At 37.5% G+C, this 22176-nt stretch overlaps 3 protein-coding genes across 3 annotated transcripts; 2 read left to right on the plus strand and 1 right to left on the minus strand.

The window, feature by feature from the left end:
* Positions 1 to 216: 216 nt before the first annotated feature.
* Positions 217 to 1167, plus strand: LOC116894172 (olfactory receptor 10A5-like). Its single transcript, XM_032895888.1, has one exon. It carries the CDS (start codon positions 217 to 219, stop codon positions 1165 to 1167), a length of 951 nt encoding a protein of 316 aa, XP_032751779.1.
* An 8128-nt stretch (positions 1168 to 9295) lies between these two features.
* On the plus strand, positions 9296 to 10243 carry LOC116894173 (olfactory receptor 10A4). Its single transcript, XM_032895889.1, has one exon. The coding sequence runs from the start codon at positions 9296 to 9298 to the stop codon at positions 10241 to 10243; it is 948 nt and encodes a 315-aa protein (XP_032751780.1).
* Positions 10244 to 16842: 6599 nt separating this feature from the next.
* LOC116894174 (olfactory receptor 2D2) lies at positions 16843 to 17790 on the minus strand. Its single transcript, XM_032895890.1, has one exon. It carries the CDS (start codon positions 17788 to 17790, stop codon positions 16843 to 16845), a length of 948 nt encoding a protein of 315 aa, XP_032751781.1.
* Between the last annotated feature and the right edge of the window lie 4386 nt (positions 17791 to 22176).

A 22176-nucleotide genomic window follows, 5' to 3' on the forward strand; every position in this document is an offset into this window, starting at 1 on the left:
TAGATGTTCATGTACAATCTGGAAAAAATCAACTTCAGAAGTTCATTCAGGCATGTCTAAGCTTATGCACTAAGAATTGGTCTTCTTCTTCCCAAGGATCCTTACTCTGGCTCTTTCCATGAAATTAATCAGTAATCTGGAGAAAAAGAATCCAAAATCTGATTTTTGTGCTCAAAAATCTGTCTTTATGAGCACAGGAGACTTTTGGCCATAGCCATGGCTGCAGGAAACCAGACAAGAGTAACTGAGTTTATCCTCATGAGCTTCTCTTCTCTGCCTTCTGAAATACAGGATGTTCTATTCCTGGCCTTTCTAGCCATCTATTTAGTCACTCTGATGGGAAATAGCCTCATCATTCTGGTGACCTTAGCTGACCCCATGCTGCAAAGCCCCATGTATTTCTTTCTCAGGAACTTATCCTTCTTAGAGATTGGCTTCAACATGGTCATTGTACCCAAAATGTTGGGGACCCTGATTGCCCAGGACACAAGCATCTCCTTCCTTGGCTGTGCCACTCAGATGTATTTCTTCTTCTTCTTTGGAGTGTCTGAATGTTTCCTCCTGGCCACCATGGCCTATGACCGCTATGTAGCCATCTGCAGTCCCTTACATTACCCAATCATCATGAACCAAGGGACACGTGTCAAACTAGCTGCTGCTTCCTGGTTTCCAGGAATCCCTGTAGCCACTGTGCAGACCACATGGCTCTTCAGTTTTCCATTCTGTGCCAACAAAGTGAACCACTTCTTCTGTGACAGCCCACCTGTGCTGAGGCTGGTCTGTGCAGACACAGCACGGTTTGAGGTCTATGCCATTGTCGGAACCATTCTGGTTGTCATGATACCCTGCCTGCTGATCCTATGTTCCTACACTCTCATTGTAGCCTCCATCCTCAAGATTCCATCAACTCAAGGGAAGCACAAAGCCTTCTCCACCTGCTCCTCACACCTCCTTGTTGTCTCTCTTTTTTATGTATCCTTAAGCCTCACATATTTTAGGCCTAAATCAAATAATTCTCCTAAAAGCAAAAAGTTGTTATCATTGTCCTACACTGTTGTGACTCCTCTGCTGAACCCAATAATCTATAGCCTAAGAAATAATGAGGTGAAGAATGCCCTCAGCAGGACCTTTCACAAGGCCCTGGCCCTCAGAAAATTGATCCTGTAGACATTTAAAGGTAAGGTTAGTATTTGCTGAATGGAGAGCATATATTTGTGACTTATATCTACCTATTGATCTCTATTGTGATGAATTCCGGTTGCCAATGTGGGTTTTGGAAATCTCATTGGAAGATGAAAATACCCACTAATATAGTTTAGACATATTATTGCAACCTACACAAAATTTACTTTACTTGCTAATGATATAATCACAAACTCTATCTTTAATTTTCTTGTTCATTTTCTATTAATAGTCATGAACTTAACTCTTAAATCACTTAGACTTTGAGGTGAATAAAGAACAAAAGAACCCAGAGAACTACAGTGAGATGAACAATGAGTAGTGTGGTCAGATGAGGTGGGAATCTCCTGAAGGATTGAGTAGTGCTTAAGATATCCACAGGGCAAAAGTATTAGGGCTACCCATGGTGTCATTCTGGTCATTCCAAGTCTTCCCTGCTTCCAAATTGCCGATGGTTTTCACCTTTCCAATGAACACATATTTATTATTCATCATGGTATGGCAAATGAAACTCAAAACTCTTTGTGTTTGTTTGGTCCAGAATTTTCTATGGACAAAATACCATGGCCTGTATGCTTCAGGATGAAGTTATAACCTTCAAATTCCTCCCTACTATTCCTTTCATAACCTCATGGCACTTTATTTTATAGATGAGTCATTTGTTTATTTAATCATTTACTGTTACAAATTTTGCCATCAAAATCAGCTTTTTGCACATGTCTTTTATTTCTAATGATATGTATGACAGATGTAAATCTAGAAAATTAATTTCTGGGGCAAAATATAAATGCAAGAATAATATTACATAATGAAAATATCAATCCATTAAAATTACCACCAGCAGGTTTTTAGTATGTTTATTTCATTGATATTTCATTAAGAATATTTATTATGATAAATTGATATTGACTATTTCATTTGCATAATAAATTCAGTGAATTTTTAATTAAATAAAATAAATCTTGAAGAGTGAGGAAAAATAGAGGAGTATATGAGAGGAAAGGTACACATTTCATTTGAACCTCTGAATACATACTTCAGATAATTAACACAGGTAATGTCTTAATATTCCACTGTTTCTCTTCAAAGCCTGAAACCATTATTTGGTCAAATTCATCCATCTTTCAATTATTCACTACAATTTATCATACAGTCTGTACTATTCAATTCATTTGTGCTTAAATTCCAACTTTATCAATAATTTCAACTTTATAAACACTTTTGTGCATTTAGTTTACAATCTAGCTTTTCTTGAAATACTTTTTAATTCTTTGAAAACTAAAACTTCATTCTGTTTAGGTATATCAAAAGCCTTATATTCCACAGAACTACAAAAAACACTAGGAAGATATGGATAGAGTTAGAGCCTAATAAAAACTATAGAATTTCAAATCCAGAGTATTGTCATAATAACACTTGATGTGTAGATACACAATACAACACAATGCAATAATCAGTAGATATTTAACATGCACAACAACAAGTAGAACAGAAATTCTGATGGTATTTCCAATAGAACATTAGATGTTGAGGCAGATGAATGAGGTAGTCTAATCTAGTGAAACATCCTACAGATGATCATAAAAGTCAATACTGTATCCCAGAAACCAAAACCAAATCAATCAAGGTTTGTCCCATAGCTGTGGGTGGAAACTAAGGTATAGGTATTATTTCAAATGATTGTAAAAAGAATATCCATGAAAACTCAAAATGCAAGACTTAATAATTAGTTCAATGTTGAGTATATAATTACTTTGTACAATAAAATTTTAAATTATAAAATGTGTGTTCTGTTTTGTATTGGGCTGGGTAAATTCAACTGCATACATGTAGAGGGGAGAAGAGGTCATTGAGTATGTTCCTCTATCATTCTCTCCCTTGTTTCTTTGAGACAGTATCTGGCATTGAAGCAGAAGCATATCATTTTGGATAGGTTGGCTGGCTAGCAAGCTCCTGGGACCTGCAGGATTTTGCTCCCCGCCCCGTCAGTCTTAGGATTACAGCCATATATAGTCATGTAAGGGATTTTACAAGGATGCTAGAGATTTGTACTCAGATTTGTACAGTGAGTGAGCACTGCCCCTGTCTTTGACCTTTATAGTATAAAAATTGACAAATTAATGGGATACTCCAGCTTTACAAATGATGCTATGTTGAAGTAGTATGAGAATAAATTAATTCAAAATAATCTTTAAAGAAGAGTTTATGGGAAGTGATTGTAGACGGCATATTGATAATTGTGCTACTCCAAAGACCAGGGACAAGTCTGGAGAAAGACCAGGCCTTACAGCAAAACTAAAGTGTCCTGAAAGGTTGGAGAAGACACATAAACTATGTAAAAGCTGGGGTTACACGTGATTTTTCTTCTTGCCTGTTCTTCTGTTTGTTTAGAACACAAAACCAAGAGGAACATCACTTGCTGCGGGACCCAGCAATGATCAGCACACATTGGTTCCAGAGTCAGAAAGTCAAGACGAAAATTTGATTACCAATGACATAATTGAGTAGAGCAATTGTAGTAGAGAGGAGAGAGTATGAAGCTTAGCTTTGATTTCATATGAAATCCTGGCATCAGTCTGATCCTCCATGTAACAGTGAGGCATAAGCAAATCTTTATCCTTCCTATGGATCATATACGATAAAGAGGAGAGAGCATTCTTCCAGAAACCTCAAGCTCAGAAGGATTTTAGGATTCAAGGACACTCTTCTATAGGTACCAGAAAATCTGAAAGAAAAGCTTGTACCAAGTTTAGGAATGTTGTGAATTTTAAATTATAAATGTGTATTACCTTGATTTGTAAAATTAAAGTTTCTAAAGGAAAAGATTCACAGAGTCTGTAAAATTGGCACAGAGAAAGAATGTAAGAGCTAGAGGGTGGGGTGGGATACTGTAAAAGGTTATCTTCTAAGCATGGCATAGCTCTTGCATTAATGAACTCATAGCAAATAAATTGTTTACCAGACAAGACCTGGATAAGGTCAAGACAACCACAATTCCAGGATGGAAAGGAATGTATACTCCAGGCCCTACTCTTTCATGATAATGTATTGGAACCTGATAGCTCCTGGAAGAAGGTACAACCATTTTATTAAAGTTGCTCCCAGTGATAAGTTTCCCATGCTCTTGGTGGATAGCCCATACCCATACACAAATAGGGAGTACCGATTGCACTTAGTGGGTTTTCAAAAATAACCAAAAAAAAAAAAAACCTTAAATTGAAAAGGAACATGTAGTGATGCACATATGGAGAGTTAGAGAAATAGGGACTGATAAGATCATATTTCATCATATGATTGTGTAGAATTCTCCACAAAGAGAAAGACTGGCCCAAGAGGATTGAATGGAAAGTATACCAGTTATCATCTCTACAATCATCCCTTCAGGAATCTCCATCATCTATGGTTTTGAGTTAAGAAAAAACAGAAACAAAACAAAACAAAACTGCAAACCCTTTAACCAAAACACCAAACAAAAACACTTTTAAAAAAGTAAGGATCACTGAAACTTTAAATCTAAGGGAGCTGGATGAGATAACTTCTCCAAATTCGAAATTCAATGCCTACCCAGCAGTATGAGTTTTCCATGGATACTCTTATGTTATGTTTAAACTAATTATATTCAGGCTCATCTTCCACTGATAGGTATTTCTCAACAGCAGTGATACATACTAACACATAAGAAGAGGTAAGTATTTTCCTTACTTGAGCAATACTTTTCATGACATGTTATTTCTGCAATGGATTCAAAACCACAAAAACCCTTATACAGAAGAGTGACAGTTCTGTTTCCTCATCCCCCACTTAGATGCAGTGACCTTGTGGATGTGACCAAGACAATACACAGACTGTTGACTTCTTAAAGGCATCTTTCTTCCCCTTCCCCATATATTTCTTCAGCTGACTCACAAGGAATAATAATTTTCCCATAATAATTGTTCCCTCATGCTCATGGTTTATATCTAAAGAAAAAAAGCCAATGGTGCTTTTGTTGCTGTATCAATTTCTCCTGAATGCACATTTATCATGATTGTAATTTCCTATTTTATAAGATTCCTTTGTTTGTTTTCCTTCTAAACTTTATACCCCATTAAGAGGTGGCCATTTACTACTAAATACTTAGCACCAGTTATGTGATAAGCATCTGATAAATGAAGTTCCAAGTGGACCCTATACATTTCTTCTTTATGAGGACCTGTATTATAAATGGTCCTCTTGCAAATGCTAGAATGAAATCGGTGTTGAGGGAAAGGATGAGAGGGAAAATGACAGAGAGAGGAAGTATCCCTAACTATTCTCACTTTATTTTTGGTTGCAGGCGCCATGTTTGTAACCAAGAAACAATAATGAACAAGTCAGATATAGTTAATGCTTCAAGGAGAGACTTAAAATTAAATAATACTTAAAAGGTATTTTTGAAACATGTCATTTTAAAGAGGAGGAAACATTAAGGGAAATCAATTGGTTATGATAAACAGAAGGGAATGAAATAGTCTTGAGACTCAGACTGGAATCCTCCAGAGTAACAGACATAGGCAAAGTGCAGTATCTCTGGAGTGATGAGCACTGCAGAGCTCAGAGCCTGTTTATAAGACCTGGCCCAGCCAGTGCACAAGATATACCTGAAGTGACTGGCATGGCCCTGAAACAAAGCATCTTGCAGAACTTGACAGTGGCACAGCCCAGAGTCTACTAGATATTGGGAACGAAACAAGCCTAGCCCAGAGAGTCTTTGCAATTACTGACTGAGACTACCTAGTGTTTATCTGGAATAAGTGGCACAGTCAAAACCAAAATTAAGGGGTCTTCTGAAGTCACAAATAGCCTGATGCTTCTCCACAGTGAATGTCACAAAGGAAAGTTCTTCCAAAATTTACATTAACAGATGTCACTGACAAGAGGTGAGTAAAGGACAAGGGGTTGATGGCATAGACTCACAAGCTTCTGTAAATAAGACAAATCATCACCAAAATATATCTTCTTTGACAAATATCTAAGAGATGGGAAGACAGATTGGAGACACCGGTGAAGTATGTGGAATTTTATAGAACTTGACAAAATACGTATTCTGAGAAATGTGTGAAGTAATGGTGAAATGTGCTTTAAAATTTTCAGCGTGTGTTTGCATATAGATCATTTCAGTTGGTCCTTCAATATCACCCTGACAGGTAGTAACATTGCTTTTAGTCTTATGTATCAGAAAAAAATAGCATCAGTTATGTCAGTGTCCAATTTTATGATGGTTCAAAAGTTATCTTACCTTCAGTACTCTGACCTGCACTGAAAACAGAGTCCTTGCTGATAAATCTGTGTGGAATAAAATCAACATTTAATATGGCAATTTTGCTCAACACTCTTTGGTATTTTTCTAGTTTTTCTGTCTTTTACAAAACACAGAATCTCCAAGGTACTAGTCCTGAAAGGAGACACTGTGAACAGAGAGATGTCACTATGCAAGCCACCAACCTCAACTAAGTTTGTCCATTACTTTCACTTCCTGCTATAGTACACTCTGTGTCTATGTCACAACCACAATCAATAAAAGCTCTGTGTTCACTGTTCAATACCTAAAGGAAACTGAATTCTATTGCACTGATAATATCTTCACAAACAGAACCTCAGCTACAGGAATGCCATTTTCAATAGCTACCCAGTGACTTCTCTCCTGCCCTTTCTCTGCATAGTGTGGAAACAGAATCTAAAGGAGAAGTGGAAGATGATGAATGAAAGAGCTCAAAAGAAGAAAGTATTAAGTGGAAGGCTGGCAAGGGATCAAAACAAGTGAAAGAAAGTACATAATTACAACTACAGGGAAGGAGGTAGATGAGAAAGAAGCTCTAAATTTAGGGTTTTTTTTCAAGTCTCCTGCAACCCTGAGTCCTCAGGAAGATGCACCTGAAGGCATTTCACAAAACAGGAGACAAGCAAAGCTGTATGATGATAGCTCAAAGACCTTATCTTTCTTTCCATCCAAATCCTCATTTGACTTCAGCATTGCCATTCCCTGCCTGTGCTTTAACGGGAGTCTATGCCTGCTTGAAAGCCAGAGAGCAATAACTTGTCAGGTGTGAAGTACCTAAACTTTTCTAAGTGTTCCTTTGATAACTGTTTTCTTTCCTTTCACTTGTTTTCCAGTATCTAACTGCAGTCATATGACCATGTGCCCTTAGAAAATTGTGCTTACAACAGTTCAACCTAACACTGGTCATGGCTAGACTTCACTAGATTGCTTTTAAATTATTCAACAATGTTCTACCAGAATATTTGCTAAATCTTTAATGAAGTTGTATAAATTACAGCTTCATAAATCATCTATTGCTATGTAAACAAATATCAAAGAAGGCTTCTTTTCGTTGTTATTCTTTTCTTATTGAAGACATTTTTCTCATATGATTTATACTAATTTCTATTTCTTTTCCCTCTAGCCTACCAAATTTCCCTCACAACTTCTCTCCCATCCAGATCTGCCCACCACACACACCCTTTCTGTCTCTTATTAGAACACAAACTATCTTCTAAGAGAATGATATGATACGATATATGATATGATATGATGTGATATATCAAAAAATTAACATGTCAGCATAGGACAAAACAGATAAACAGAGGGAAAAGTGCCCAAAAATTAGAAATAAGGAAACAGAAGCCCACATGGAGAAACCAAGGTTGGGGATTTTTTAATAAACATCAATCAGCAAAATCATTAAGTATCCCCATTTTCTATTTACCTTTCCTTCTTACCTTTCTATGCTGAACTCTTGAACCTACATGGGACTTGGGTGTCTTCTTTTCAAGGAGTCATTTCTAACAGTCTCTACACCCAAATGCCTTGCTCCCTGATGACTTTATTGTGCAGCATTGTTCATACTCACCACCCACACAGCACACATTCTACCAGAAAAACTTGCTACTTGTGTATCTAATCATTGAGAAGTCTGTTTCTACAAGAGCAGAGATTATCAGTCGTCATCAATTATGACTTTTGATGACAACCACACAGAACACAATTGGTAATTATTGAATAATTCTTATTCTTTTGTCTTAGAAATTTGAATAGTGGTGGCTAAAGAGAGTTTGAGCAATGGTTTGGATAGATTTGCTTCTTATAAAGCAAAGATACCATCAACTGTCATAATCATCATGGCTGACTTTTATTGAGAAAATGCAATGCATAGGACAACATGCTACACATTTTAATTTTGTTTCTTTTTCTAAGATTCTCATCATCAAAATCTGAGACTTTCAATTTTGAAACTTTGTTATTAATGAAATCTTCTATTGCTTTCTCTTAGAAAGTCTTTCTTAGTACTGACATGTGGGGTAGACTTTATTAACATGTTATGTATGACCATCAAACATCTCAATAGCCAAGCACAAGATAGCCAAGAGGAGATAATGTGAAGGCTTACCTAACACATCAGGATTGTCCCATAGGGCTGATGTCATCTCAACTATGTTCTTTGCTCATGTACAGAAACTTTGAGAGTTCTTCCTCCCTGAGATGCATATATGTTCACCTCTGTGCTGTAAGTCTTGGTGAGTATATAAAAGGGGCTTTCTGAAATAATATTAAATATTTATTAATATATACGGTTTGGATATAGGTACTGTTTTAGGACTACTCAGGAATCATTTCCATTTAATCGTTATAACTGTTTCTTTTTTTGTTTTCTCCTCTTTTACTATGCAAAGTGAACCAAGTTGAACTTCATCATCTTCCTTTGTACATCAAAACCACTCACTTTAAAAACAACTGTCTTTCTTAACCTACTGACAAGTGAAGAGTGCTATGGCAAGAAAGTAAGTGGAGTTGTGCCTTCATGTCTTCTCCACAGAACAGTGAAAAGCTTGGAATGTACAAATACATATAATGCATGTCAGTTTAATTGGAAGGAAAAAGCAGGGTATTTTCAGAACAATCAGGAACTCAATAGTCAAAATCATTTCATGCATTTTGGAGAGAATGAATGCTTGATATTCAATAGTCACAGCAAATGTAGAATACAGAACCACAAGAAGTTTCCTATTTAGAATAAAATGTAAGCTTATAACATAACATGTGGAAATTTTTTCTGCATTCCTGAATCTTGAATTTCCAATGAAATCATGCTAAAGAATGACCTGGGGAAACTGGACAACCGTCAAGGAGTTTATTCTTACCAGCTTCTCAAGCTTGTCTTATGAAGTACAAGCTCTACTATTTCTCCTGTTTTTGATCATTTACCTCGTTACACTCTTGGGCAATGTCCTCATCATCCTGGTTACTACAGCTGACTCTGCTCTACAAAGTCCCATGTACTTCTTCCTTAGAAACTTATCCTTCTTGGAAATAGGCTTCAACTTGGTCATTGTGCCCAAGATGCTGAGTACTCTGATACTGCAAGACAAATCCATCTCCTTCCTTGGCTGTGCTACTCAGATGTATTTCTTCTTTTTCTTTGGGGCTGCTGAGTGCTGCCTCCTGGCCACAATGGCATATGACCGCTACATGGCTATCTGTGATCCCTTGCACTACCCAATAATCATGAGCCGCAGGTCCTGTGCCCAGCTGGCAGCTGCCTCTTGGTTCTCGGGATTCCCGGTGGCCACTGTGCAAACCACATGGATTTTCAGTTTCCCTTTTTGTGGTCCTAACACGGTAAACCACTTCTTTTGTGACAGCCCCCCTGTCATAGCCCTGGTCTGTGCTGATACCTCCCTGTTTGAACTGGAGGCTCTGACAGCCACGGTTCTGTTCATCCTCTTTCCTTTCTTACTGATCCTGGGTTCCTATGTCCGCATCCTCGCCACCATCTTCAGGATGCCTTCAGCTGAGGGAAAACGCAAGGCCTTTTCCACTTGTTCCTCCCATCTCCTGGTTGTCTCCCTCTTCTACAGTACTGCCATCCTCACATATTTCCGGCCACGCTCAAACACCTCCCCCGAGAACAAAAAGATGCTATCACTCTCTTACACAGTCGTCACTCCAATGTTGAACCCCATCATCTACAGCTTAAGGAATAACGAGGTGAAAGCTGCACTGAGGCGGATCATGCATAGAACTCTGGGTCCTCAGAAGCTGTGATTGACTTAGAAACTAGCAAAAGCATGGTGTGAGGATAAAACAAAGAACAATGAATTCTCTAAGTAGCTACTCTTTCAGGGAATACTATGCACCTACCGAAATTGTGGACTCTCCACTAGGATCCATTAGAGGATGAAAGAATGCAGGGGCAGAAAGAAGTATAGCAGGCTGAATGAGTCACTAGGTTCTCTAGGGTACTCCTTGGTACTTCAGCTAAACGTGGACAATTTCCTACAACTCACCATATATTTTTATTTTAATCCTGAAATTCTTTATCCAGTTATTTAGAATCTGTTTTACTCCCCTTGATTTGCCCAAACACAGTATCTAAATATTTCATGGGCACCATTATAAGTTAGTTAAAATAATTATACTAATAAAACAAATAAATGTTTTTATTCTTTCACCCCTCCTTATTTTCAATTGCTTTTTTTCACTTGAGTTCAAAACTTGATTCAGAATACCACAGGAGAACCAATCTAGCCCATGAATACAAAGTCTAGAATGAAGTTCTTACCTAATGCAATTTGTATCCTAGTGACAAAGAGAGACAATGAAAAATATTATAAACCTCCAGGGTTTATGGTGGTTGGTAATTAAAGAGTTTTGCTTATGCTGCCAAAATTACAATGTGTTTCATCTATAGAAAGAATATTCCACATTTAAAGCACTTTGTCATATACACTGCACAGATAATCACAAATTAACCATTGGCAAGTTGAACAATCCTTAGGAAGGCTGCAGATGCTCTCCAGCTAAAAATAAGTAGACAATTTGGGGGACCTGCTGTAGATAACCCAAATGTTATTTTATTTTCTCAATTTTTGTGCTTTTATTGTGATTGGGTGAACTCATTTTTTCTTTTTTTTTAAGATTTATTTATTTATTTATTTATTTATTTATTTATTATTTATTTATAAGTACACTGTAGCTGTCTTCAGACACCAGAAGAGGGCATCTGATCTCATTACAGATGGTTGTGAACCACCATGTGGTTGCTGGGATTTGAACTCAGGACCTCTGAACGAGCAGTCAGTGCTCTTAACCACTGAGCCATCTCTCCAGCCCTCAGTTTTTCTTTCAAGACTGCACATTTGATCAACAGAACAGTCTCTCCTCCGAATTCTTCTCTATGAACACACACAAATCTGAACTTTCAGTAAACATCAGCGTTGGCATACTGTCTGCATACACGTGTACAAACACATTTCTAATGATGCAATGATCATGACAGGGTAAAGACCATTTACTGCAGAGGCATTTCCTCTCTATTGATTGTATTATCCATGCTTCCTTTTTTGGCATGAGGAATTGTAATCAGCTGTTTCCTGCACAAAGTGTCTTCAGCATAATGATAACAAAAGCCCTCTAATAAGAAACAGCAGAAAAACACATCATGTTTTAGGATTTTTCACTGGATATTTTTCATTTATTAACATTTCAAATGTTATCACCTTTCCTGGTTTCCTGTCCATAAATGCCTTTCCCAAACCACTTCCCATGCTTCTATGAGGGTATTCAACCACCCATCAACCCATCCCTTTCTTCTTACTACCACTAACATTCACATACACTGGGGGTTGAGCCTTGGCAGGACAAAGGGTTCTCCTCCCATTGGTGCCCAAACAAGGCCTTCCTCTACTACATTTGCAGCTGGAGCCATGGGTCTGTCTGTGTGTACCCTTTGGATGGTGGATTAGTCCCAGGGAGCACTGGTTGGTTAGTATTGTCTTTGTTTTGGGGTTGCAAACCCCTTCAACTGGATCAATTCTTTCTCTAAGTTCTCCAATGGGGAGCCTGTTCTCAGGTCAATGGTTGGCTGTGAGCAAGTACCTTTGTATTTGTCATGCTCTTGCAGAACCACTCAGGAGACAGCTATATCAGGCTCTTGTCAGCATGCACTTATTGGCATCCCCAATAATGTCTGGGTTTGGTGACTGTGTGAGTATGGGCTGGATCCCCAGGTGAAGAAATCTCTGAATGGCCATACCTTCGGTCTCTGCTCAAAACTATGTCTCTGTATCTCCTCCTATGAATATTTTGTTCCCCCTCTAAGAAGGACTAAAGCAACCACATTTTGGTTGTTCTTCTTGAACTTATCACTGAGTGCATACCATGTGTGTTTTCTGCGATTGGGTTACCTCACTCAGGATGAGATTTTCTAGTTCCATCCATTTGTCTATGAACTTCATGAAGTCATTGATTTTAATAGTTGAGTAGCACTCCATTGTGTAAATGAACCAATTTTTTTCTGTATCCATTCCTCTGTTGAGGGACATCTGATTCTATCCAGCTTCTGGCTATTATAATATGCCTGCTATGAACATAGTGGAGCATGTGACCTTGGTATACATTGTAACATCATTGGGATGTATGCCCAGGAGTGGTATAGCTGGGTCCTCAGGTAGTACTATGTCCAATTATCTGAGAACCTCCATACTGATTTCCAGAGTGGTTGTATCAGCTTGCAATCCCACCAACAATGGAGGAGTGGTCCTTTTTCTCCACATCCTCAGCAGCATCTGTTGTCACCTGAGTTTTTTATTTAAGCCATTCTGACAGTTATGAGGTAGAATCACAGTGTTGATTTGATTTGCATTTTCCTGATGTTTAAGGATGGGAAACATTCCTTTTGGAGCTTCTCATCCATTTGATATTTCTCAGTTGAGAATTCTTTGTTCAGAACTGTACCCCATTTTTTGAGAATATTGAAAATATTTAATGAGAGTACAAGGACATTCATCTCCACAATCCTTTGGTTTTACATATTGTACACCATTTTTATAGGGTTATTTGGCTCTCTGGATTCTAACTTCTTGATTTCTTCATGTATATTAGCCTTTATTCGGGTGTAGGATTGGTAAGGATCTTTTCCCAATCTGTAGGTTCCTGTTTTGTCCTAATGACAGTGTCTTTGCCTAACAGAAACTTTGCAATTTTAAGACCCATTTATTGATTCTTAATCTTAGAGAATTTGCCATCGGTGTTCTGTTCAGGAAATTTTCCCCAGTGCCCATATGTTCAACGCTCTTCACCATCTGTCTTCTAATAGCTTGAGTAAAATTAGTTTTATTTGTAGGTCTTTGATCTACTTGGACTTGAGATTTGTGTAGGGCTATAAAAATGGATTGGTTTGCATTCTTTTTTAACTATAACTTTTTTATTGGATATTTCTTTATTTACATTTCAAAGGTTATTTCCTTTCCCACTTTCCTGTCCATAAACTCAATATTCCCTCAACTCCCCTTCTTCGATAAATTATAAATAAGGCTTCTATGAACAACGTGGAGCATGTGTCTTTGTTGTATGTTGGGGCCTCTTTTAGGTATATGTATAGCTGGATCCTTAGGTAGTACAATGTCCAATTTTCTGAAGAACTTCCAGACTGATTTCCAGAGTGGTTGTACCAGTATGCAATCTCACCAACAAAGGAGGAGTGTTCCTCTTTCTCCACATCCATTTCTCCAGATCCTCGACAGCATCTGTTGTCAACTGAGTTTTTTATCTTAGTTATTCTGATTGGCATGAGGTGGAATCTCAGGGTGTTTTGATTTGCATTTTGACTAAGGATGTTGAACATTTCTTTAGGTACTTCTCATCCATTTGATATTTCTTAGCTGAGAATTCTTTGTTTAGTTCTGTACCCCATTTTAATAGGGTTATTTGGCTCTCTGGAGTCTAATTTCTTGAGTTCTTTGTACATTTCGTATACCTCTATACCATGTAAGGTTGGTAAAGATATTTTCATAATCTGTTGGTTGCCCTTTTGTCCTAATGACAGTGTCCTTTGCTTACAGAAGCTTTGCAGTATTATGAGGTCCTATTTGTTGATTCTTGATCTTAGAACATAAGTCATTGGTGTTTTGTTCAGAAAAATTTCCCCAGTGCCCATTTGATTGAAATTCTTCCCCACTTTTTCTTCTATTAATTTGAGTGCCTGGTTTGATGTGAAGGTCCTTGATCCACTTGTACTTAAGCTTTATACAAGGCAATAAGAAGGATGACCAGAATGTGGATGTTTCACTCCTACTTAAAAGGGGGAACAAAAATATTTATAGGAGGGGATATGGAGGCAAAGTTTAGAACAGAGACTCAAGGAACTATCATTCAGAGACAGCCTTACATGTGGCATATATATACACATATCCACCAAAACTAGATAAGATTGATGAAGCTAAGAAGTGCAGGCTACTTGGTCCTGCTAAGACTGAACCCCCAGTGAACGTGATTGTTGGGGGGAGGGCGGTAATGGGGGGAGGATGGAGAGGGCAACACCCATATAGAAGGAGAGGGGGAGGGGTTAGGGGGATGTTGGCCTGGAAACTGGGAAAGGATATAACAATCGAAATGTAAATAAGAAATACTCAAGTTAATAAACACAAAAAAAAAAGAAGTGCAGGCTAACAGGAACCAGAAAAAGATGTCTCCTGAGAGACACAGCCAGAGCATGTCAAATATAGAGGTAGCAGCAAACCACTAAACTGAGAATGGGATTCCCATTGGAGGAATTAGAGAAATGATTGAAAGAGCTGAAGGGGCTTGCAACCCCGTAAAAGCAACAATGCCAACCAACCAGAGCTTCCAGGAACTAAACCACTACCACTACTACTTTACATGGACTGTCCCATGGTTCCAACTGCATATGTAGCAGAGGATGGCCTTGTTGGGCACCAATGGAAGGAGGAGCCCTTGGTTCTGACAAGGTTGGACCCCAGTGTAAGTTAATGTTAGGGAGGGGGCTGGAAGGAAGGTTGGTTGGGGAGGGGAACACCCTTACAGAACAAGGGGACATGAAGAAGATATGGGTTTATGTACAGGAAACCAGGAAAGGGATTAACATTTGAAATGTAAATAATGAAATGTCCAATAAAAAATAAAATAAAATATAATTAAACACTATATAGTTTCTTCACACAAATAAGACATCAATGGAGAATCAAATAAATAAAATATGAAAAAATCATAAATCTATTTGCATTCTTCCACATACTGACATTCAGTTGAACCAGCACCATTTGTTGAAAATGCTATCTGTTTTCCATTGAATGGTTTTAACTCCTTTGTCAAAGATCAAGTGACCAGAGGTGTGTGGGTTCATTTCTGGGTCTTCAATTCTATTCCACTGTTCTACCTGCCTGTCTCTGAACCAATACCATACAGTTTGTATGACTATTGCTCTGTAATACTACTTGAGGTCAGGGATGGTGATTGACCCAGAAGTTCTTTTATTGTTGAAGATAATTTTAGCTATCCTGGATTTTTTGTTATTCCAAATGAATTTGCAAATTGCTCTTTCTAACTCTATAAAGAATTGAGTTAGAATTTTGATGGGGATTGCATTGAATCTGTAGATTGCTTTTGGCAAAATGGTCATCTTTACTATATTAACCCTGCCAATCCACGAGCATGGGGGATCTTTCCATCTTCTGAGATCTTCTTTGATTTCTTTCAACTTGAAGGTCTTGTCATACATATCTATTACTTGTTTGGTTAGAGTCACGCCAAGGTATATTATGTTATTTGTGAATATTGTGAAGGGTGTTGTTTCCCTAATATCTCTTTCACACTGTTTATCGTTTGAGTAGAGGTAGGCTACTGATTTGTTTTAGTTAATTTTATATAAAACCACTCTGCTGAAGTTGTTTGTCAGGCTTAGTTGTTGTCTGGTGCAACTTAGGGGTCACTTAATTATACTATCATATCATCTGCAAATAGTAATATTTTGACTTCTTCCTTTCAAATTTGTATCCATTTCAACTCTTTTTGTTGTCTGATTTCTCTAGCTAGGACTTCAAGTACTATATTCAATAAGTAGGGAGAAAGTGGGCAGCCTTTTACAGTCCTTGGATTTTAGTGGGATTACTTCAGCTTCCTCTCTATTTTGTTTGATGTTGGCTACTGGTTTCCTGTATATTGGTTTTACTAGAGCCATGAACTCTGCATTCACAATTAGGGTCAGAGGTGGGAGGCTGATCCTGATATGTATGTTCTTGTAAGTCTAAAAAGAGTGTGAACTGTGCAGACAGCCGCATTTATTCTTCCTCCATGTTCTGGTTCTCTTCACTACCCACTTCAGACATATGCATGCACAAACAATAGTACCTCGATCACAATGAGGTATTATGTAATATTGTCAAATTTTTATTTGATAATGAAAAGAATTTCAGAAATCACAAAAGAAAACCTGTGATAATCTGAGACTGACAACAACATACGCCATTGTTTAATAGATATATTTTTGTCTTAGAAGATTCTAAGAACTTAGACGGGTCTATTAAAAGACCTTCTTAGAAAAGGCTTCTGGGTAATGCAGAGAGTTAAATATTGCCACATAACCATCATACAGCATCGCTGACAGGAGGGAACATTGTATATTCATAAAGAATGAAAGCAGAAGCTCAGAATTCCTATACTGTCAAAGAATAAATCAGAAGGAAGTATATCTTCCCTACTATTGCTTCATCTATTATAACCCATCTCCTTCAACGGAAGAAGTATGGGATAATGATTGATTGAAGTGTAATAGATAAAGCCTGATGATGAGCATCTTACCATAGTTTACATTCATAGTTCTATTTAGGAAGTCAAGTGTATCTAAGTCAGTGGGTGATTATAGGCCTGCTTGAGAAGTTCTTCAGGGCTACTTTCCACAGAGCTCCCTTTACATCTTTGTTCCTCAGACTGTAGATGAGGGGGTTAAGCATAGGTGTCACCATTGCATAGAAAACAGACACCAGTTTCTCCTGTTCTTTGGAAGATTTCGGAGTCATATAGGTAATAATAGCTGACCCATAAAAAAGGATGACAACAATAAGGTGGGAACCACAGGTAGAAAATGCCTTGAACCTCCCTGCAGCTGATTTCATCCTGACAACAGTCACTATGATATGGCCATAAGACACCAGAATTAGGGAGACAGGTATAAGGAGAATCACAACTCCCATGAGGAAAATGACCATCTCTGAAGTTTGAGTGCCTGTAGATGCCAGAGTCAAAAGTGCAGGAGCCTCACAAAAGAAGTGAGGAATACTGTTGCTACCTCGATAGGGAAGTCTTAATGTGAACGTGGTATCCACCACAGACACTAAAATGCCACTAGTCCATGACACTGTAGCCAGCTGGATACACAGCCTCCATGTCATGGTGCTAGAGTAATGCAGAGGGTTGCAGATAGCCACATAACGGTCATAGGACATCACAGCCAAAAGGGCACATTGTGTACACCCAAAAATGAGAAACAGCAGAAGCTGAGCTGCACAGCGTCTGAATGAAATGCTCTTTTTCCTTGAAAGGAGATGGATGAGGGCCTGTGGAACAATGTTGGTAGAAAAGCAGAGGTCAGCGAAAGACAAGTTGCACAAGAAAAAATACATGGGAGTGTGAAGCCGAAAGTCAGTCCAAACAAGGAACATGAGAAGTAGGTTTCCAAGTACAGTCACCAGATAGATGCCCAGAAATAAGATGAATAGCAGCTTCTGGGTGTGGGGGTCATCAGAGAGTCCCAAAAGGAGAAATTCTGTCACCTGTGTTTGATTTGCCTGTCTCATAGTTCATCTGCTTCTTAAGCAGAAAGTCTCTATAAACACAGATGTGTGCAATACAAAATTATTTTATTCAGAGTTTGGATATCTCTGGTTCTTCAGAAGATGATCATGCTATGAGTCTTGGAGTGTTTCCAGTGCTTGGACAACAGTGCTTTATGAGTTTGAACATTCGTTTGTGGTGTCATTTGGTGAGCTGGGAGTAGAGGAAAGAATCATCTATTTTCTCTGGACATCAGACCTCTAATAACACATTGATGAATCAGATTGCATTAATCTGTAACGGGATGTGAGGTTCCGGTGTATTATCAATGGATTCCTTGTGGCTTTTACTGTTTTCATCACATTTCATCTATTTTATGATTGTGTTAAATTTTTAAAAGATATTTTTGGATAAGTTTTCTTTTCCCTGAAGGGACAATCACAAAGGTTTAATTAAGGTTTTATAGAGCCAATATGCCTTACCGAACTTATTTCTTAAGTAAGAGAAAATAACTTGTTTTAAGGGGAACAAGACCTTAAATGGTAAATCTGATTGCTAGTCTTTGGCAATCTTGTCCACAGCACCAGTTGTATGTAGGTAGCTCTACCAGCATCAGCTGTAATGAACCTCAAAGACAGTGTACATAGCATCACCATAACAAAACTTCCATTTAAGCCATCAGCTCAGCTGGTTTCCTGGTACCCTCAAACAGGACTAACTCCTTGCACTGAGCCAGGCATCGTCTTTCACTTTTGCACATTATCTATAGGCTATCCCTCCCAAAGACTATGAAGCCTTTTGTGAAAATGTTGCCATCGTTTCTTTGTCCTTTAGAAGACATGGAATAGAACATTTTTAATCTATGTTTATGAATTATTAAGTAAATCAAAATACTTGAATAATATACTTAAAAAGTTATTAGAAGGTTTGCAAATACCTTTAAGGAAATTAAATACATTTTAATAATAATCATGTTAATAATAATAATAATAATAATAATAATAATAATAATAATAATAGTGTTATCCAAAAAATGTGAAGCGTAAAGTTTAAGTTCCTATAAAGGTATGTAGCTATCACTCTTCTATCTATCTGCAAAGTTGACTCAAAATAGTCTTCTAAAATGCTCCAATATAAATGTATATTTATTTTCTATATGTACTTTGTACATACAGTAACTGTAGCTACTAAGGAAACTAGTTATATTAAAATACTTGGCATTATATTTTGGGAAAACATGTACGAACAACAACATATAGACTTTACTATCATGTTACCAAATATGTTGTGTCTTTGTCAGCACATTTTTATATATAATGGTGGATCTAGAACAAGTTTACTTCAAAGGAATTATGATTTTAAATGCTTAGAAATATCTTCAACAATTACAATGTAATATAAAAAAAAATTTCTGACTTTTACTGCTAGAAAAACCAGATATTTTAATGCCAGGTTGAGTTCATTCCTTTGTTTAGAAGATGCCAAATTTTGTTAAAGGAGAATAAAATGGAGATACAGCATTTAACACTCAAATTGAAGAACACATTTTAGTCTAGCTGGAGGACTGCTCTATTCATTTCCCTCAGAAACATGAAAAAGACTAAGACACATCCGACATAATCTACTAACGGGCTATTAGCATCTATGGAGCTATGAGTCTAAGTGATGTAACGTTTCAACTCATAAGAGGATTTAAGAATAAAGCTGAGGGGCTGGAGACATGGCTCAGTGGTTAAGAGCTCTCACTGTTTTCCCAGAGTCCTAAGTTCAGTTCCCAAACAACCATCTGTAATGGGATCTGATGCCCTCTTCTGGTTAATCTGAAGACAGCTACAGTGAACTTACATTGTCACTGTGACAACATGCCAAACACAAATCACAGAAGAAAGGGTCTGTTTTGTCTCACAGTTTGAGGATTCGATCCATCACAGTGGTGAGGTTGTGGGAACAGAAATGTGAGTTTATGAGGCATATTACATCCAGAGAAAGAGCAGAGAGATGAATGCTGGCACTTAGCTTTTTCCTCCCTAGTTATCTTGTCCTGGATCCCAAGCCACAAATAGTACTGTCTCCATTCAGGGGCTTCTCTCCTCAGTTAAACATTTCTAGAAATACCCTCATAGATACACAGAGAGGTGTCTTTCCATGGTGATTTTTAAAGCCAGCCATATTACTCTACCACAACTAGAGTAACCATTGATACTTTATATGTGCCAAATGACAAAAGCCCACCTTAAGACCATATCACATTTACCCACAGCTATTTACTCCTAGGATTTTTCCCTCACTATCTTTACCCATTCTCCATTCTAAACCCCCCAATCACAATAGACATATACACACACATATAATTGTTAACAAACACCTACTCTCAGATGCACAAATATGCCTGCAGCATTACCTAACTGCCTCCATAGTAGGTCTGAACAAATTATATCTTAAAACAGTTGCCTTTCTGTGTGCCTATAGCTGATCAAGTATCAACGGAACAATCAGAATCACCTTTATTCACAGCAAATATGATCAACTGTAATACAATAAGAATGTAATGTTCTAGGACTTGTTTGACCTGAGCCAAAGCATTCAGAGACAAGGATGACTGTGAGTCTCATACTAATGTGACTATGACTTTGCATGTGGTGGGGCTATCACTTACTCTACAATGGCATCACAAGGTGATACTCAAACCTCCATTATTGTCATAAAATATAAGTCCCATACAAATGTGAAGGGAAAAATATTGCCTTAGGGTCAAAAAGTTTCTGTTTGAATATCATTGTCATTGCTAAGCTTTTTAACATTTCCTTTAGCTTTTCTATTCTTTTTGTTTGCATTCATTCCTTTAGAGATAAACATCTCTACAATGAAAATACGAGAGAGAGAGAGAGAGAGAGAGAGAGAGAGAGAGAGAGAGAGAGAGAGAAAACCAAACTTATTCTGTGGAAAGCCTGCTTGCAACTCTGTAGCATGTAAAACAACATTATTCTTTACTGGGAAATTAACACTGTAATCATTATTTGTTAGGGTCAAGAGCCGCTGTAAAAAAATCTTCGTTAGATCTATTCCCGAAGATAAGTAAATCCTAAAAATCAAATCTAGGGAAATACAATATACTCTCAACCTAAACTATTTCCTTAGTTCACCTCAGGCCTTGTCTTCTGTACCAACCTTGCCAAATTTTCTCTTTTAGAGGAAAAAGATAAAAAATTAATTAGCATTTCCTAACTATTGAATATATTTCACTCCTGAGAGAGAAAGTCCTAGAATAGCATTTTGTATATCACTGACCAATCAGGAAGTAGGCATCTTGACATAAAGGCAGAGATCTCAGTCAAAGTTGTAAATTGAGACCGAGAGAGGGCAGGAAGGAGGATTCTAATTTATCTTACATCCTCCTGCTGTGTGTACGGTCTTATCACTGTCCTCAGAATATACTATATTACAGTAGCTCCTTTTAAGTGTGATGAATGGAGTAGGGAGCAGAGGTGTTAAGAGCTGTCTCTGGGGCAGTTTAGAGTACTCAGGAGAATTCCTTCTAATTAGTGTGAATGGATCCTGGGCTGTTTCCTCTCAAAATTTTCCCAAATGGCTCTTAGGAGGATGGAAAGATAACACATAGTTATGACTCTCATCTTGCCAAGAGGTCCTATCACTGGGTCTTACATAGCTTCTTTGGAGAAACACTGCATACTCTACCATAACCTCCCTGTATTAGTTTGAGAAGGTTTATCTTCAAAATGTGAAGATAGTATCTTCTAGATTTCCCTAGATGAGCATGACTAGTATAATGTCTGCTTGTGTTAAGAGCATAATACTTAAAATCAGGACTAAGAGTTTAATGTCTGAATCTCAGTGCTATGACGAGTTTGACATTATTTTGGAAATTTGCTATGCATTTTCAGAATCCTCAATTGCCCAGATGAGGGATTGAAAATCTAACACAAATTAATGACAAAGAACAGTTAAGTGTAACATTTGATACTATGGTTGGTGTGAGGAAAGACAGTGCAAACAAAGGCCTGAGACACATTCCTTCTGTTTCTAGTCCCCGCATAGTTTTTATCATGAAGGAGTATTAATTAGATTTTGTCAGAAGACTTTTCTGCAACTCTGGAGATGATCATGTGATTTCTATCCTTGAATCCATTTATCTGATGTGATATATATATATATATATATATATATATATATATGGATTGCATATGTTTAACCATTTCTGTATGTCTGGAATGATGCCAAGTTGATTACAAACAATGGTGGTTTTGATGTGTTCTTGAATTTGCTTTATAAATATTTTGGGAAATTTTGCATCTGTGTTCACCAAGGAGATCTGTCTATACTATTCTTTTTTGACTTTGTAAAGAAAATTTAGCAGAAGCCCCCATCCTTCCTACTTTATGTTAGTTTGA

The sequence above is a fragment of the Rattus rattus genome, chromosome 2, assembly GCF_011064425.1.
Source record: "Rattus rattus isolate New Zealand chromosome 2, Rrattus_CSIRO_v1, whole genome shotgun sequence".
Taxonomy (NCBI): domain Eukaryota; kingdom Metazoa; phylum Chordata; class Mammalia; order Rodentia; family Muridae; genus Rattus; species Rattus rattus.